Genomic DNA, 19,851 nt, shown 5'->3' with positions numbered 1-19,851 from the left:
ACGCCTCAGGGCAGCCAAGGCTCACTCTCCTCCAAGTCTTCCAAGGAAAGACCTGCTCGTCCCCACAGCTGTCCAGGCTCCTGGCACAGGCAGCAGGCAGACAGACCACCCCACAACACACCCTTGTGTGGTCTCACCTTTATTCTCCCACAGACCAAGAGAGGGGACACGGAAGAGTACTGACGGCGGGCTCCCCACTACCCCACGCATGCAAGGTTTGCGGCGTGTTGCTGTTTGCACGCAGACCGGCTTTCTCAGGCATGGCTGCTCTGGCTCCTGACCGCAGGGGATCTCACAGGAGACTGGCCTCGGGGTTCGTATGGTCAACGTCGCGCCAATACGGAAGCAGCGAAGGAAGAGCGGACAGTTTTTTTTCCAGGCGTGACCAAAGTTGTGCTGCTAGAAAGCTGTTGCCTTTTGTTGATAAATGAAGACCATCAGACAAATAGGAAGAGAAATCCTATGGGGGAGGTTAAAACCATGATTTAATGTATTTCCTAGCTGCAAATAGAAGGTCTTGAGTAATGAAGTAAATTCCTCAAAGCTAGCTGGTATATATACTGGTTTCATTTTTCACCGTTTGTATTAATATATTAAGAGAATGGTCTGATGGCCAAGGCCACTGCTATTCATCAGGAAAAGATCAGGGGATTGATGCAGTCAAAAGATGGACTCTACTGCACCAGGGAGCGCAGGAGAGAGAAAAGACTCGGTGTCTGAACTGGAGTTGCCTGCTTGCAGGGAACTGTGCAATCTGTCACATGGAGGAATTTGGGTACTTGGCCAGAAGCACCAGCAAGGCACCCATGCCACCTGGTTAAACTTTGAAGCCAGTCCAACACTGCGCCGTACTAGATGCCTCCAGAGGCCCCTTCCAACCTGAACTATTCCATGAATCAAAGTCCAAGGAAAAGTTATTTACATGTAATGCACCCAGGGGACATCTAACAAACATAATGGCCAGGGTGTATTAAGATTTATTTCTTACAGCACACTGTGAAGCGTTCCGGATTATTTTTCCTTCCCCAAAGTGTAGTTTGGATATATTTAAACCATTTCAGTGATAATGCAGCACTACTGGTTCCTCTACGCTAAATAATGCATTTCACAATTCATGACTGTTTCAAAGTCTTTCTCAAGACATCATACCTGATCTTTTTGCATCAGTGTCCAGAGGTCGAGCACATCCGTTCCACAGTCCTTAGCTACCTGAACACAGGCCTGAGCGTATTCCCCAGTGGTGGCATTGCAGCGATTTAATTTGTCACCTATCATTCAGAAAAAAAAGAGAACATTTAGCAATTGCAACTGATACAGCTTGATTTCAGTCTTCTGTGGTACATGTGATGCATATCCATTTGTTAAACCAGCAGACATAGCTAATTACAATCTAAATCCAAAGCACCTCAATTTCAGTTGGAAGCTACAGCTCATTTAGTCTCTTTCAGGGCACTTTTTGTTTTTGAGGCATTTCAAAATACATCTCTTGTTAACAGATGCATGACAGGTAAAAGAGAGGCAACAGCAACAAGCACGCAGCGTAAAGCTCGCTTCTGTGCTGCTCGCAGCCTTCACCTTCTGGCAAGCTTCAGGTGAAATCAGTGCACAGATTCAAAACTGTTCATGCACCTGCTACCAGCATGTAGAACAGAGTTAAGCAGATGTAAATCTATTTACAAGTTTGCCTTCCACTTCCTGGATGGCATTTGACATTTAATATCTCCTTGCAGTAGCCTCCTTGTTGTAACATGCTGGTGGAGCGGGGTACGTTCCGGTCCAAAGCTTTACTTGCACTTGTGACTGTCACGTTTGTGCGCAGACACCCTGGGAGCTGGGCCTTCAGCATATGCTCAGTGCCGGCTACTGTAAGCCAACAGCTTTGCACTGACCACTGCGACACGTTAGGGCAGGGTATTACCAAGTTACGTTGTTTGGGTTTTCTTCTTATTGGGACCTATAATGCAGTGCAACTCCTACTCCACTCCCTCCTTCCATGTAATGCACCTAATGATTCTGACTTTGCAGTGCCACCTCTTTCCTCCCATCATTTCTTTTCATCCTAAAAACATCCTCAGCCTCCTCAGTGGTCCTTCCTCACCACGGCACGTTTCCTAACTCTTGCTTTCTTCAACTTTCTTCCTGGTTCAACTCTCCCATAGGCTGAGTGGTCATTCAGCCTCCACCACACAGCCCTTCGTTGCCAAGATCCCTGTACCGACCACAACTTCACCTCCCTGTGCGTGACCCTTCAGTCCTGTCCCTTTCCCTTTCTATGACTTCTGATCTAGCAGAGCTGATAATTTCTTACTCTGCCTTTGCCTTTTCTTTCATCGTTAGGATTACTTCTCAACTGTTTCACCTCTTCTTCCATTCTGGAAGCACACAAACACACACCTCCTCCCAACGTGCAGCTCTGCAGGTGCATGTGCTGGGTCTATAAGCAAAGAGCAGCAGCCAAAGGAACCTCAGGGAACATAGGGAGAGGCGTCTCCTGAGGGATCAAGGAGCCAACCTGGTGATTTATCTCGACCCGCACGTACCCACCCAGCTTGGGAAGGAGGACAGCCGGGAGCAAAGGGTTAGGGGACACTCAGAGATGCCAGATGCATCTGGGTGTGTGGGACTGACCTGAAGGAGCTGCCTGTTGCATTGGTCAGCGCCTACCCCCTACAAACACTCACAGCTAACGGGAGACCTAGGGTGAAGAAGGTTAACATTGCACCCATGTTTAAGAGAGGCAAAGAAAAAGGACCTGGGGAATGGCTGGTCACTCAGCCTCACCTCATTGCTGGGAAAGACAGCGGGATTGCCTCCTTTTGAGATTCATTTCCAAACACATGAAGGGCAAGAAGGAACCGTCAACATAAAGTTAGCAAAGCCAGTGCCTGACCAACCCAACTGCCTTCTGTGATGGAATGATGACCACCCAGATGATGAAGAACAGTTCTGACTTTAGTAAGGGCTTTGACTCCATCTCCCACAGCACTCTAGTTTGGAAGCCGTGTTTATTTTTGCACCTCTCTTCACACCTGGATGAACATTCCTGTGAACACTATCCTTCTGATGCTTCGCATCTCTCCTTTGCCCTCGTATTGATCTGACAAAACTAAAAATAAGCAGAACATTTCTCCTGAATACTGGTTGAGGGCAGATGATGCGATGTTGCTGCTTACTATGCCCACAATACTCGTATCTGTGGTCCACAGTCTGAGATCACCTGTCTCCTGTTCCGTCCCTAGACAGCAATCTCTTTTAGACAGATGCTGGCAGATTCAACACTGTAAATGCAAGTTTCCTCCCTTGCTACCCCATAGAAAGGATAGCTTTAAGACAAAAATTAATTAACATTTTAGAAGTGTTACTTGACAGCTAGGAGCCAGCTAAGCAGCATTCATGGTGTGCTCCCCTGAGAGATCTTCAACAGGACAATACACGTGCACATTTTGCTAACTACAGCTGTTGCAGCTTTAGCAGGACCTGGGCACACATGCCACGAAAGGCTGCTCTGCACCTGACCTACCCCCTTACGCCCTACACAAGGATCTACCGCTGTCACATGCACAGCACTAGCCCTGTCTGATGTCTGATCGGATCTGCTACTGTCTTACACAATTTGTGAGCATTACTCTAGGACTTTCTCTTCTTTTCCAAATTAAATGTAAGAACTACCCTGCTAGATGAGACTGAAAGTCCACGTAGTCCAAAATCTGTTTTGCACAGCGATCACGGCTGCACACCAAAGCCCCCTAATGCAAAGTCATGTGATAACATAGCCTAATTTAATGCAGTTTAAACATGAGGCCACCTTCAAAATGTCACCACTTTGATTGAGTACACAAGTCAGGATGCACAATACCACCTACATTAGAGAAAACCCTGCAAACGCTAAGGTGACAGCTCTCTATTTACCTAAATCTAACTCAAAAGACTTATAAACATGCAAGAGGTGGACAAGCTGTCCCAGTGAAAAACAGGAAACACTCTCAGAAGGTATCAGCTGTTGCTGCTGGAGTCGGTGGGATTACAGCATTTTCCAGCAGTTGAGTAACATGAAGTAATCAGTGCATCTCTATTTCTAGAGTTAGCTTGAACAACATAATGAGAAATCATTTATTCGCTTCTTGCTTCTTTTTAAGGTACTTCTATTAGCATCCTTAGAATGTGCTATTCTCTGGGGAGATTTTAAAATTTAAAATAAACCTGCCTAGTACATTACTGCTTATCCAAACAGATGTGAAATACACTGTGCCTATCATAAATGGCACACAATGCCAAAATTTCTTCCATTATTCATGTTATTTTGGAAGCTGGTAGGACATGATATAGTCTGCCTAGGACATCTTGGCAAAACCTATGTGCTCAAAGGGCAGCCACTTCTGTCAGTTTTATGCATGAACAGATCAATCAACACTTCTGAAAGGATGTTGCTAATTAGTTGGTAGTTACTCCATGACCTTATCCAAAAGCTGTTTAGCAAAACAGCTAGCAGTCCTCTTCCATCAACTCAAAGAACATGACTGCAATCTGGCACAAGCACAAAGCTAATCATCTATCAGCCTGGGATCAGTAACTCACACACTGCCAGTAAAACGCGGAAATTCTGCCCGTCTGTACCATTCTTTTACCTTTGGCAAGACACTCCTTTTCCCAAGCGGACTCCTGAAGAGGTGGTGGTGTTATCAAAATAATCCTGTCTTCAGTAATGTCTACTGATTTCAGATACTGTATCATGCTCTTTAAGTTTGCAGCATATTCCTCCAAAGGAACGTGTTGCTTAGGGTTCAGATCTGTTAGGGGATGGAGCACATGCATTAGCGATGTTAAACTGCTCACAGATTCATTACACCACAGAATGTGCTTTTTACACAGCATATGAATGTGGGCACTCATTTTCAATATGCACTTCACCTCCACCATTGATTCAGGAGATATGGCAGGAAAATGCTATTCCTCAGTAGCCAAAACAGACGAATCAAGAGGTTAAACACAACACTTCCAACTAACACAAATAAGGCTCGGGGCAGGGGAGGGGAATAATAAAAATCACCTTTTAAAAGATGCTTTGTCTTACAACTCCGTATCTTACTATTAGATAACATAATCACCTCAAGCAAAACTTAAGATTTTTAACTCTCTTGGGATGCAAAGAAACTTTTGGAAATTCCCATGGATGTACAGTCAGTCCTTTGTGCACTGATGTTATCATTTTGAGTAGACTAGCTCTGCATGCTGCTACGCTTATCTTAAAGAGAATCCAAATGCTACCGTCCCTCATTTCCTCAACCCATCTGCCACGAATTCATCAGACCGCTTTAAAAAGTAGAAAAATCAGCTAGATGCACAACTCCAAGTTTAGCCAATGGATATACAACTAATTCTTGAGCATCTTGAAATTTACTTTTAATATTAAAACTTGCTGAGAGGGAGAGAAACAGAAGGCACTGCATGGTTTAAATACAAATAAAATAATTGAAAACAATCCACTGTAAAAATGGAAAGAGGGCAACCAGATCATGGAGAAGCAGCAAGAAAAGTCTGTGTAACATTCTGTCTTTTCTGCTAAACTGTAAAACTGTCTTAAAGAGAACATCTCATGGAAAAAAAAAAAAAAGAAAGAAAAAAAGAAAGCTACCATACCTTTCAAAGCACTGTCATTAGCTCCAAAGAAAATAGTAACCGCAGCAGTACTCTCAGCACCAGTACTTTTAGTGATCAGTCTTGGAAGGATCAATTTAGCCCATCTGGTGTTGTACCCTGACAGCCCACGGTTCACAACATCACATTTTCTGAAACAGAGACAAATATCAAAAAGAACATATCTCTTCTGCCCACCAGAACGAAACTTGGTAAGTTTTGAACCATCCTGTCAGGATACCTGCCTCTGCTTCTCTCAAAGACGAAGAGATATCACAGGAGTTTTCAATGGGATTATAACTTTACATTTTGAAAGTGCATGCACAGATTGCATGTGTACTATATGCCTGCCACTCAGATTATGAAACCAGAAATACAATCTTGACAATCACTAAGGACTTTTATCTTTCCAGTCAAGCTCTGAGGGGAAAGAAACACCCAATGAGTATTTCCACCAGTACTGGGCAGGTCACCAGTAAGGCAGCTCCACTTCAATAAATAAATAGATGCCAATAAATAATTATACAGTAAATATTAACTTGCGTTTGTTTTCTTTTAGAAAAGCTGCATGACTTCCTGTGTGCTAGATAAATTACTTGAAATTTAAGCTCTTACCTGACCAGTCTCTCAGCAAGGGATGCCCCCCAGCCATTTTCCTGGAAGGAGAACTGAAAGCAAGGAAAAAGGTTAATACTTTCACTGGAAGAACTCCCTCCCCAGCTGGTGGTCCCAGCACCAGCACCTTGCCCCAGCATTTCCTCCCTGCCAGCCGGCCCTGTCCCTGCAGAGGTCAAACAGCCCTGGCCTTACTAGACACAGGACTGGCATCAGAGGCAACGTGGCGCCCTGTGGTCCCTTCATAATCAAAAGCAGCTGCTGTCAGGCTTTAGTTTTATTTTGGCTGGCGAGGCCCCCTTTTTTAAAAATCTTTTTTTTTTTTTTTTCTAAGATCCTTTCACCGTGCCTTCATTCTGGAAAGCACCTCTCAAAAATCCTTTCTCCACATGCTGCTTCAGAGTGCAGTTTGATACCTACCTCTTCTAATAGTGGGAAAATTAATGAGAATAATCCTTATTCCCCTGCTGCTGCATCACCCTTCCTGTTACAATGCTGTGCAGCGAGTCGGTTCAGACAACCCGTCTCCCATTACTGATCCCCTTTGTCTTTGTCCAAAACTTGTGTCATCAGAGCAGCTCTGTGACCCACCCCACCACACAACAGAAAGCAGGGACACAAGCTGAACACCAAAAAGCCGGTGCTGCATCAAAGGAGACGTTCACCCAGCCACGGTCCTGAGACAGAGCGTGTCTCCAGGGCAGGAGCTGGATGCAGGGAGCCGCAGGGACGGGGCACACCAGCAGCTGGGCTGGGGGGAGCGTGGGGGTCAGTACAGACAGCAGGCTCGCCTCCCCGCCTGGAAAACGTCACTGCCACCGCGACGCCAGAAGCTGCACTTCAACCACATCACGCCTCTCACACTGGAACTTCATGAGTTTCTGCGGGAAGGCTCCAAATCTCCCAGAAAACCACCAGGTGTGAAAGCCCCCGGGGCACTGGCGGGAGGTCCCACGGGGACGCGCCTGTGCCAGGCCCCGCTCCCCTTCCACCCGCCTCACGGCGCCAGGGCCCCCCGCGGGCCGGGGCCCAGCCCCGAGGGGAGCGGCGGGGGCGCCCCTCACCCCGACCCCACCGGGCAGGGCCCCCGCACCGGGACACACGCGCCCCCTCCCGCTGCAGCCGCCGCCCGCTCAAGGGAAGCCGGGCGGCCGGAGCGAGGAACCGGGATGTTCGTGGGGCCCCAGAGCTCCAGGCGGCACCGGCGAGGCCGGCCCGTCCCGCGCGGGGCTCCCCGCGGCCCTGAGGGGCTGCCGCAGGGCCGCTACCTCAGTGATGGAGTCTCCGAGGAGCACGACGCGGGGCCAGAGCAGCAGCCGCCCGCGGGCGCCCGCCTCCCCCAGCGCCATGGCCGCCGCCGGGCGTGCGCGGGGGGCGGGTCGGCCCCGCTGCTTCCGCTGAGGCGGGAAACGGGCCGGGCCGGGCCGCCCGCGGGTTAGGCCCGCGTTAGAAACCGGCTTCACGTTCCAGCACCGGCAACGCGTTACTGCTCCTCCGCCTCTCCGAGTGAGGCTTACTGCGGGGCCTGAGGCGGGGGCAGGGCGCCTGGCGCGCCCAACCCCCGCCTTTGCGCGGGCTGAGAGCACTTTTTAAAAAAAAACCAAAAAGGCATAATTTTAAAAATGAGATTTTCATCGGTTCCAAAGAAAGACATCCTTTTTAAAGAAAATACTTCTGTCTCCTTTAAAAGACTTCATACTCTTAGCTAGCTAATGACATGCAATTTGGGGGGCTGTCACTAATTTTGTTAATACTAATAACACACTAATACTAACATGTTAATTCTGCTAATACTAGCAGGCTAACAGAGCTATAAAGCTTATCAGGTGCCAATGTGATCAGCCGAGAAGGGGTGGGGGGGGGGAGCCGCGTGTCCAAGAGGCAGAGGAAGCCCTTCTGCGGCGGGCGGGCTCGCCCGGGGGGCCATGCGGCGGCAGGCCGGACCACTGGGGGATAGCCCCGCCGACCCCCAGCGTGGCGCTTGGGCCTGGAATCCTTCCCTAGGGATATGCCGTTCCAGCCTGCCAGGAAGGCCGCCCCACCAGCAGCCAGGCCCTGCGGGAGCAGCGGCTGCCCAGTGCCGCAGGAACAGCGACGGCCGCCATCGGAACGGGAGGCTGCTGCAGGCCGCAAGCGCTCACCTCGCTTGAAGCTGGTTTTGTTCAGGTAGTCCCACGAAGGGTGACACCTGTATACATAGACTGAAAGCTCCAATTAACCCCGGTATGCAAACACTGATTCCATTTTAAATGTGTTCAAGCCCCCTTTGACTTCCAGGAGATACAAGCGTGCAGGTAATTCCCTCCTTGCCAGGCACAAAATTACGTACAAGCTTTAATTCTGAGTATATGCAAACCCAGTACATCCAATTTATCCTACAACTGGTCGGTAATCTTCAGAAATATAACACTCTCTCAACTTAATTGTTTTAATTCTTTGTTTAGATAGGTTACAAATTTTCCTTATTTCTTGTATTTGCACATAAGAAAAAAGAACATATGCACTTTCCCTGATTTTACTACGATCTATATGCACAAAGATAGTTGCTATAAGGTTGCTCATCCATTATTTGAAATAACTCAGCAGTTTCACAGTCACAGAATTAATACATTTGACTTACTGAAGAAAAAGATTTTATTTACTCTTAAAAAATAGTCCAAATAAATTGAACATTTAAAAGATTTTTGGATGTGACCTAGGTATCTACAGAGGTCAATATACTGGGCTGAGGGCATCATAAAGCCTCTGTGCAGCCAGTTCCACCATTTCACGAAGGGATTCATCATCTTCGCTTCCCGGCTCACAGTCAACTGTCTGGGAACAAAAAAAGTAGTATATTAGCACCTCATATTCCTTTTTGGCATGTGAAGAATGGTCACAGGGTGAAAGGAAAAAGAAATAATGCAAATTGAAAATAAAGTTATCAACAGCAGCAATGTATGGTTTTAAATAGTCTGCCAACAAGTAAGGCTTCACAGAAGACTTATGCAAGTCCTGCTATGGAACAAGAAGCTTAATCTCGAGTTTTATGTTTGATTAATAACTTGTTTCGAAACTACTATGTAAAATGCATTAAGTTCTGTAGATTACATTTAATTCAAAACCAAATAAAACCACACAAGGTTCTGTCCTTGGAGACTTCATTTTATCTGTGAATTCACCAGTGTTGTATTAGGTTGATCACCGGCGTTGTATTAGGTTGATACTGTAAAACACGTGCATTCATCACAGAGGTGCAGACACCTGTAATCAGGGAGTCTCCACACTGTTGTTTCCACACCAGTAAGATAACATTTACATCAAAATAAAACCCCAAAGAAATTAATTTATCACTAACCCAAGCCTTCCTAGAGAGAGATGCCCACCCTAAACATGCAAGCTGATCAACATTCAGCCCAATCCCTTGACGGCTCTATCACAAAACCAAAGGGCATCATTTGCATAGTAATACTATTCTTTTTCCTAAGGACTTTCTAGGCTGTAAGACTGTACCTTCTCTTAATTCAGTATTGTTACTCTTCCAAACATGTAACTCCTTTCAATCATAAAGATTTTTTTGGCAGGGGGTTGGGGGGAAAGGCATTTGAAACAGAGAACGTACATTTACCGTTACCTAACAATGCTGTTAAAAGCATGTTAACTGTAAGAGCATTGTTTTAAGAGTTAACGGTGGAAAAAATAAATCCACATGCCCCACCATATAGTCAGATCTATACTAAAGAGTTATTTTAAAGTTATTAGTAAGAAGATACATATGCACATAAAGAAGAACAGATCTTTCCTGTAAGACTTGGTTCACAATGGCACAAGGTTGCCATTGCCAACACAGTATGTAAAATAAGTATTACAAAGATTAAGTATTACAAAGTATTACAGTGTTGGCAGCTGAGCTGCCATTAGGGTTTCTGTCAGTACATAAGTCTTTTAACAATACTGACATATATCAGTACAACATGAAAATGAAATCTAACTTCTTGATTCAGCAGTATGCATTTTTTTCCAGTCTTGCTACTTTTTTCTCTCCATTGCAAAAGCTCTTTTCATCACTCCTGTATTTCTCTGTACTACGTATACATTCAAATGTAGCATATGTTTATCAAAAAACTAAAAAAAGATGACACAGCAAGCATGGTGTCTTAATTGCAACACTGTAATTTACTACCCTCTTAAGATAATTAACATTCATTTGTTCTGTTTCCACAGGTAACAAATTTTGGGCAGGGACCAACCTTTTCTTCTGGGTTTGTAGAATAATTAAAAACATTTCTTGTGGTCCCTAAGGACAGCATCTGAGAGCTACTCTAGTGGAATATGTTACTACTATGGATAGTGGTAATACATTATATATTTTAATATGTATTAATAATGATAGAAAGTCAACACATTAACATGCTTAAGGACACAAAGGATGTGGTTTCAACCATTCTTTACAGTTCCACATTAGTTCAAGCAACTAGTTGTGATAGCTTCTTAAAACAGCCTTCTGACACGCGTGGCATCCAACTCTGAACTTGGCTAGTAAAGTACTTCTTTTTGTGAGTATTTCAGGCTTACAGTTTAGCCACAAAAGGATCAAGATGACCAAAAAAAAAATTATTAGCAACATTCCTACTCTTTGATTGTCCAATTATTCAGACCAAAGCCTACATTATAAGAGCATTTAAAAAAAATGTGTGGGTTAAATCTGTTTCTCCTCTACAAGCTTTCTTTATTCATTTTTATACGAGTAGAGAGCTGCTGAAAAATACTGGGTTTTCCTCCAAATTTACTGCATTTGTCACAGAAACATTGCTAGCATTTTTTTTTTTTTTAATGAAGGAGAAGTTGTCTAGAAACGCTTCCATAAGAAATTCAGTAAACTCAGCTTGCAGGCTGGATCAGTACTTCTCTCAGAAAGGCTGGGTACTGATCGACTCATGAGAATGTCAATGAAATCAATGGAAAGCAAATAGGCTTAAGTTGTTTTGATACCAAATACAAAAACATTTCCTTAGCAAATGGCTACATGATATTCTAGGCAGCACTGTAAACTAGACGGAAGACTCACCTCTGCTAAACATAGTTCACACAAGTGCTTTGCTGTACATACCCGAGTGTCCAGTGAGACGTTTGCAGTCTTTCCATCAACTGTGATGCACAAGACAGAGCCATCCTTTGAACTCACAGAGTCTTCTCCAAACATATCCCTAAAAAAAAAAAAAAGATGTATGTGTGTAAGATGTGGCCAAACAGCAAACCTATGTTTTTATTTCTATTAAACTTAGGGTTCCAAAGGCATTTTTTCAGCAGAGTGACTCTCCTTTCAGCAACGATTTTTTAACCCACTCAGAAATAATTAACAAACACCAATCTAAATCATTATGAGAATGGGTATCACATAACAGTAAGCATTTTAGTGAAATAAATCTTATCATAAATGAAGGGAAGGATTCCTTTGATTTCAAAAGAGGCAAGATTTTTACTTAAATAACAGAATATACATCAGAGCAAGTTTTAAAAGAGACTTGATCCAAAAAGGTATTTTCATAACCATTTATAGCGTAATTTTGGGAGACAATTTAAAAATCTGCTTCTAGAAGTAAAAACTAGGCCCTGTATTCAAAATTTTAATGATGCTGAGAACTTTTTACTGTACCTCTTTCTTTAATTAATTCCTGGCTTTCACAGAAATTAAGACTGAAGTAAATGTGCATAAAGTGTTTCTAAATAATTGTATCTTTAAACCGTATTATACTAAAATTATTGCATTTATATGATTAACAGTGATAATCTTCCTTTAGAAAAATATATGCCAACTTACTGAAGCATGATCTCCATCCTCTTCCTATACACATCCATATCTACTTTTTTGGAAATTTTATGTACTGCAGCTGAAAAGAAAACGTCGTTTTACTTTCACAGACATTTGCTGAGAAGGAAAATTGGCTAATTGATACATCTGGTTTCTAACTGATTTTCATGAAAAACAATCCAAAAGCTACAAAAAATCTGTTTAAGCAATTTATAAAGAAAATGTTTTAAAAAAGACGGAAGAGTCAAGGAAAGATATACATTTTAAATATATATTCCCTGTATTTACCACATTTTAAAACAGAAAACTTTGCAAGTCTAATTCTCACTTTTATTGTTAACACTCACTACTTCTAAGATTTCCTTTTACTTAAAAAATGAAGATAATTACTTTCATCATTTATTTATAATCCCTCCATTTTTTCTTCTTAAAGGAAAATCCTGTATCATGGAGGCTAGGAGCATGCAGAGAATACATAAAGTATAACTGGACAAGGAACGTGAGTAGTAATAAGAGGCATATACATTCCTGGAATATGTTTCAGCATAGAGAGGTTGAAATAAAAATAGCAATACTGGTTTTAGACTTGGATTTGAAATCAAAAGGTAGTTTAAAACAAATAATTTTCTTTTGAATGTATTTGATCATTAAAGGAGCCAGAGTCTACAGGAAGAGATAATTGTGAAAATCACTACCTTTTCCACTGATAGATAAACAGATAAGGCTTTTGAAAAACTAGTTTTCAATACTTCTAAATCAGCTGAAGAATTCAGAGAACTGAACACAATGATAGTTAGAAATTCTTTGAATAACTTCTTGCAAGAGACCAAGCAAATTTATCTTAAAAATTTACCATCCCTTAGATAAGATGCAGTAACCGAATGTACAAAGCAAAATAACTTTATACTGGAAATGAGGTAAAAGCAGGCACATCACCAGCTAAGTAACAAAAACTTAAGATGTTTTAATTAACTCACTCTAAAATACACAGCTGCAAGAACTATTTACAATGTGGTTTTACTCCCCCCAAAAAAGTCCTGTAAGAAGCCACACCTGAGATTAGTTGGCAGAATCACCACCATGAAACAACATGAGAAACAACACTAAAAGGCACAACATAATACAAAGATAAATTAACTGGGGGCAGGGCAGTGAAGCTAGATACTGTCATGTACGAACCATACAGAGAAAGCATAGACTACCAAAAGTCAGGCTAATATATACTGGCTGATATTACAATAAGAAATTTTTAAAATTAGCAAATCAGCCGAAGATTTTTCCAGCCATATAAAGAAAGCCAGCGTTGTGGTTTAACCTCAGCCAGCAACTAAGTAGCCACTCGCTCACCCCCAGTGGGATGGGGAGGAAAATCAGAAAAAGGTAAAACCCATGGGTTGAGATAAGAACAGTTTAATAATTGAAATGAAGTAAAATATGCTACTACTAATAATAATAATTATTGTAATAAAAAGGGAGATAACAAAATGAGAAAAAGAAGTAAAATTCAAGGGGAGAAAAAAAAACAAAACAAAAAAATGCAAAACAGGTGATGCACAGTACAACTGCTCACCACCTGCTGACTGATGCCCAGCCAGTCCCAGAACAGTGATCCCTGCCCCGGCCAACTCCCCCCAGTTTATATACTCAGGATGACATCATATGGTATGGAATATCCCTTTGGCCAGTTTGGGTCAGCTGTCCTGGCTCTGCTCCCTCCTGGCTTCTTGTGCCCCTTCAGCCCCCTCTCTGGCAGGGCCTGAGAAGCTGAAAAGTCCTTGACTTGGTATCAATGCTACTTGGCAACAACTAAAAACATCAGTGTGTTATCAACATTATTCTTACACTAATCCCAAAGCACAGCACTGTACCAGCTACTAGGAAGGCAATTATTTCTATCCCAGCTGAAACCAGGACAGAGGAGGGACGAGAAGGAAAAAAAAAAAAGTAAAAAAGTACCATCCAAAGAAGTAGCAGAAAATAAAATTATAAAATTCCTTTTTTTGGTTGGTTTCAGTAGAGAACATGAAGGTGTGGCTAAAGGGGCTGTATATACTGAAAATTATCATAACCAAGATAAGAAAATTACATCTGAATTTGCTTAGATCAAGGTGACTGGAAAACCTTAACTGCTATGTACATTTATAAACTCAGGAGAAAGGATTTTTAATAAGTTTTTTGAGTCAGGTATGGGACTAAGCACCTAAGGAACACTGATTGCTATTTTATCTAAAATCATTAAGATAATGAAAAGACAAGAGAAGTAATCCAGGGAAAATAAACATTATTTGTGCGTATAGCTCTAGTGCTTTCCATGCTGGTTTGGAAAGAAAAATCTACTAGAAGTGTTATGAATAAAACATCACATGGGGTTCACAGAGTCAGATCAAGCCTGATTCCTCACTATCAATCTCTGGTAATTTAAAATTATCAGTTATTTTAAGGATACCTTGTGGATCTTGACCATCAGACTTCGGTAGAGGCTGATACAGAATGACATGAAAAACCCTTAGGTAAGATGAGAAGATGTGGAAGAGTACAGAATTTTTAACATTGGAACTCATTAAAAGGGAGATGATGACAGAATGAGTTGAGAGGGAAGTTGGAGGCTGAAGGGGTGACAAGTACAGGATATGGCACAGGATCTAAGACTGCTCTGAAGGTTTCTGGGTTCAAGTGCACACCTCAGATGTGTCCTGGGTTCTTGTCTGAAGGACCTCCTCCCCAGTACTCTAGTTCTCACACAAAGGAAAAATGGGCACTCAGGTCCCCTGTCTTAGGGTCGCAGAACATACCCGCTGGACATTACAGACATAGCCCATGAGTTTTTAAGGTTTGACCTTGGGATAACTTAATAAAATCTCTTACTTTTATTGCCCTTTTGCTGAAAAAAAACCAAGAAAACCAACCACCAAATGGTATTACTTTTACGTAACACCCAAGGAATAGAATTTTGTGTTCTATTTGCCTAACCACATCCAAACTGGAGATGAATAGTACTCCAAGATGGATACCCAACTGTTGCTTATTTCACTAGGTAAGCAAACGTACCCAAAGGCAGAATTTATTAAGATTTCTGTAAGTTAAATAGTAATATATATTCCAAGTAATGATGCAGGTAGTGGGAAAAAAGTGATTTAAACCCCTAGAAAACAAAAAAAATATACCTTAATTTTGATAGATGGGACTACCATTAAATTATCTGTGTTACTGTGTTGCCAAGCTGCCAACATTCACCCTCAGTGGCCAACCCAATATTCAATACTTGCTCCAGTTCCTTAGCACAGTGACATACGTGTTCAAAATCAAAACAGGAGAACAAAAAATATAAACTATCATCAGTAACGATCCCAATAAAACTGCTGTGATTCTTGAACAGCAACATGAAACTCAGTATCTGATGATGCTATCGCTACCCAATAATATTACTTGGTTACAGGGTCTATGTAAGTGTAATTGTGAAGTTAGTCTGACTTTTTTTCAGCATTGCCTATTTAACTCTTGCTGATGTACAGGCATAGAAATACCACTCATGAATGGTAATCACAGCTTTCAAATGAGAAATGGGAATATTTAAATGAGGTATCACAAATTGTTTATATACAAAAATCTGAAGTAAGTAACATTTAACTTATTTTAAGTAAGGTCATGTTTCCAGTCAGCTACCAGTTGCCAAGAGAAAGTTTCAACAAATGAATGCAATACAAATAATAAAGACCAAGCTGTAATTCTTAAGTAGAAAATTAATTAAGTAGAAAATCTTACTCTCTAAAAAGTTTTACAAGGGGAGGAAGTACAATAGGGGAACTGCAATCTATTGCAAAGCATTATATCCCTATAAGCTTGAAGTAAAAAAATTAAGAAGAAATGCCTCAGTTAAAAAAGCATACACTAAACTTACTACCTTTCTGTATTTTGGGATTTGACTGAACTTCCAGTATCACTGTTGTCACGGTGTCTGCATACATATCATTAGCAGGATTTGCCACCCACTGGAAGGTAAAAAAAATATAAAATCGTAATTTGAGCCCATTATTTGGGCTTAGTGAATAATGCAACATAAAAACAATGTAACAGTCCTTGCATTCTGCCATTTGCTTTTCTTTGAATTCTAGCTTCAAATGACTGTTACACATTTTACAACGAGTTATTAACTACTAACTTGGTATATTCCAGTAACTTCCCATGAAAATACAAGTTGTTGAGTGTTCCTGAACACATTTATGAAATAATTATTAATTACCAGAGTTATGTGGGGGGAGAAGGGGGAAGGAGGGAACACCATTTGACATTTTTTCCAGTTACTATTTGCCAAATGAAAAAAGGGCACTGAATCTGCCTTTACACTCCTGAGTCACGACAAAATAAGAAACTAGCAGTGGCTAAATGAAACGACATGCCTTAACACAGGGCCATAGCTCAAGGGAAACTTTGTTCTAGCTTTCCTTCTACTTGTCATCCAACAGAAAACTACTTGAAACACTTAATTCTGCATGGCATCTATATGATACTATTTTGCAGAAACTGGAGAACAAAATACTTCCTTCTCCCTCACCAATGCCCACCTCAAGGACTACCATGCCTGGTTCCTGGATCACAGTAATATTTTTGAAAACCTTCAGGGCTGGTTTTTGTTGGATTTCTATTTCTTCTACATCACCTAGTAAGTGAGAACAAATGGTTAGCAAGAATGCAATTATACTGAAAGCAAGACTAACTTCATCTGCATAAGAAAATTGGCCGGTTTAAGAATAAGAGGGGTTGTCTATTACTACAACTGCTCAGAGTAGCCTACAAAATACAAGCACATACTCTCTTCCCTTATCTGACAATATTGTGTTCTTTGTTCTGGATTGTTTGGGGTTTTTTTAGTATGTAATATTGGCCATTTTACTCGTTTTGAATTCTCTCATTTGACTAGCTCAGTACACTGATGTGAATACACCAATTAAAAAGAAAACAAACAAGAAATGTAACGCTCCATTTGCAGAATTAACTAGCTCCTCCTATACCCTTGAAGGATAATCCATTGCTTACGAAAGTGCATCTGTGTGCCAGGCAGCACTCAGGTTATGAGACCTGAACACCAACTGAACACAGGTTTTCGCTTCACTAGTGATATGAATTAGATGCTGACACTACAGAAGAAAAAAAATTCCTGAGCTTTAAAACTGGGAAGAATCCTGCAAAGCGTGCTTTTAACAAACTAGGACAGGAGTTGCCCTTAACCTTTAAGAAAGCTTGACAGGGGTACCAGGGATCACACTAGAGGCAGATTTAAATTGCTCCTGACTCAGAAAAAGTCAACAAGGCTGAAGTAACAAGGTTATATTCTTGACACTTGGGGAGGGACAGAAGAGGCTATCTTTCACAAAGGCGGTCAGAGCTTTTGTTTTTATTAAATGCCATTACCCATTCTATTTTGAGGCTGGAGATAAAAGATCAATTAATACATTTTATATGAGAGTGGCTATAGCACTCACTTTGGGGGCTGACAGGAGACAAAGATCGGCCTAAGCTCTATATTGCTGTATGTTAATGATCTTGTGAAACAACTACAGCAGAATCCCCCCAAAAAGGATGTATCATACTCATGAACTGGATCTGGCAGAAGCTGCATAATCTAATGAAAGTTGTAAAATATGAAACAAACTGTGGCACCTCAGTTACTGGCAAAGAAATTTCCACTCAGAAGACCTCTAAAGACTAGAAGTTGTTCTAAAAGTTGACCACTATGAACCATAACCATGTCTGTCCAAATACACACCAGTAAGTTTTTGTAGCTGGTAACAGAGCAGATTAAAAGGGCCCGTGTATGGAATGGCTTGTGTCTGTGTTACAGTGCTCATCGCCAAGTCTGTATAATCTGAAAGAATTTTAGAAAGTATGCATTAAAAAATATCCATCTGAATTTACTTCCTAAAAAAAATATTGCCACTATAGATGAACAACGGCATCAACACATTTAAAACAGAGTGTTAAAAAGGACAATCTGTAAAGAGGAAGGTGGAACATCTATTGTAAGATAAATAATATATTTGTGGTTAAGAAACCAGTAAGAGCTTGTTATTTTGCCATACCCATTAGAGGCAAACAATGAACTAGAAATTCAATGCAATTGTTTTCCCCCAAGCTCTTCTGACCTTACATTTAATTAATCTTCTATTTTGAGAACAGATCCATTTCTTTAGGAATAAATAGCATAGGAGTAATGCAAACATTTTCACTGTACTGCAGTTTTTTATACTAAAAACTAATGCCATTTTAGAAACTGAGAGAACACTTGATCAAGATGGTCTTTTGTTCTCGCTGGCACGTTTCATGCATATTCAGGCAGAGGAAGAAGTTTTAAGTAACAAGAAGGGAAATGGAATTTGGCTTCTTTTATCTGACAGAAAGAACAGAAGAGATTTTAAACTTCAGTGGACAATGAATCGAATGCTTTTCTTCTCACTACAACAGTGCAGAACTTCAGGTAAAACTTAACCAACATAAACCCAAGATGTTCACTAATTGCTTATCAAACACAAAATTACAGAAAAAACACCCAGTATTGTATGTGTTCTAATGGTAAAAGAAGGATACAGTAAGTTTCAGTTACCTACTGAGCACATCACTGTCTTTACTTACTGGACAGGTCACATGGAGAAAGGATGTGATAGTTAAAATTTCTTTTAACTAGGATCCCAGAAATTCTCTGTCCTTGCTCTGGTTTCTTATCTGCTAAAGATCCCATCACCTGGAATCAAAAGCACACACAGTGCAACAAGGCACTCTGAAGTATTCATAGCTTAAAGGTAACTATGGAGATGAAATACAGTTTTCTCAGAAAGGTCAAACATAGCAAAAAATTAACTCTGAAAATAAAAGGTCAGACATTCTGAGATGTAACACAAGAAAAGGCTGGAAGAGCGAAGAGAAAAAACAACGACCACCAACCAAATAAATAAATAAATAGCCCCCAAACCACCAACCAACCAAAAAAAAAAAACCCCAAAAGCAAACCCCAAATACAAAACATTCACATACTTTGAGTCCCTGGAAAACATACACAATCTGAAATCAATTAAAAAGACAGGCTTGGAAGAAAATGTGTAGTTTTTATCTCAGAGGAAAATACTGTACAGATAAGAAAATATTCATTTTATACCTTGGCAAGTTTTTCTCCTCTGAAGTTTAATGTCACAGCTTCAGTATTCCTAGGATTATGAACTTCTATGTGAACTTCATCATTATCCTCATATTCCCGTATCAATGCTGCTTTCAATCTGGCCATTTCATTCTGTTCACCATGAACTAAAATCTATGGGAAAGACAGTTTCCCTTTTAGCAGAAATTATTTGTCCAACTGGACATGTTTAGTAAACAGATTATCCAAGAAAACTGCTCCCTTGTATCTCATTTTTATAAAAATGTAATTTTATGAGGTCACGATACACGAAACATTAGCTCAATTATATTACATAGTTTTATGTGTGTCTTTGATTTCTATGCAATATTCAAAGGCCTAAATCTCACAATTCTGAGTATTAGCAGAAAAATACATGCAATCAAGCAGAATGCATTCCAGAGATTCCATTTAACCTTTCATACACAAACAGACTGTTATATTATGAAAGGTAATTATTAACTTAAGTTCAACAATAAAAATCAGTTAGCTTTACATTTTTGTGTCTGCATGTAGATAAACATAATAAACATGCAATTCAGACAGGATGCTTCACGGTTCACAATTTTCTTTGCCAAGTTAAATCCTCTTTTATTCTGTTATAATTTGTTTTCTTTCTTATCCATGCTGGCACATTGATTCTCCT

The 19,851-nt window shown here is 41.0% G+C and overlaps 2 protein-coding genes across 2 annotated transcripts in view; both read right to left on the bottom strand.

Annotated features, from left to right (window-relative positions):
* Positions 1-123: 123 nt before the first annotated feature.
* Positions 124-7,721, bottom strand: IAH1 (isoamyl acetate hydrolyzing esterase 1 (putative)). The gene is made up of 6 exons (XM_080387872.1): positions 7,518-7,721; positions 6,250-6,302; positions 5,638-5,786; positions 4,626-4,787; positions 1,150-1,268; positions 124-460 (listed from the first exon to the last, which is right to left on the bottom strand). The coding sequence occupies exons 1-6, from the start codon at positions 7,596-7,598 to the stop codon at positions 293-295; spliced, it is 732 nt and encodes a 243-aa protein (XP_080243998.1). The 5' UTR covers positions 7,599-7,721; the 3' UTR covers positions 124-292.
* Positions 7,722-8,865: 1,144 nt separating this feature from the next.
* CPSF3 (cleavage and polyadenylation specific factor 3) overlaps positions 8,866-19,851 on the bottom strand; it is a 22,129-nt gene continuing 11,143 nt past the window's right edge. Inside the window, exons 11-18 of the mRNA XM_080387857.1 lie at positions 19,188-19,340; positions 18,668-18,776; positions 17,805-17,903; positions 16,603-16,697; positions 15,942-16,029; positions 12,050-12,119; positions 11,339-11,435; positions 8,866-9,063 (exon numbers count right to left, since the gene is read on the bottom strand). Coding sequence (XP_080243983.1) covers positions 8,962-9,063; positions 11,339-11,435; positions 12,050-12,119; positions 15,942-16,029; positions 16,603-16,697; positions 17,805-17,903; positions 18,668-18,776; positions 19,188-19,340 — 813 coding nt within the window. The 3' untranslated portion in view covers positions 8,866-8,961. The remainder of the gene's footprint in view (positions 9,064-11,338; positions 11,436-12,049; positions 12,120-15,941; positions 16,030-16,602; positions 16,698-17,804; positions 17,904-18,667; positions 18,777-19,187; positions 19,341-19,851) is intronic.

Source organism: Falco punctatus (assembly GCF_963210335.1).
Source record: "Falco punctatus genome assembly, chromosome: 5".
NCBI classification, from domain to species: Eukaryota; Metazoa; Chordata; class Aves; order Falconiformes; family Falconidae; genus Falco; species Falco punctatus.
Note: the sequence above shows the minus strand (reverse complement) of the source record. Positions and strands in the feature narration are given on the sequence as shown.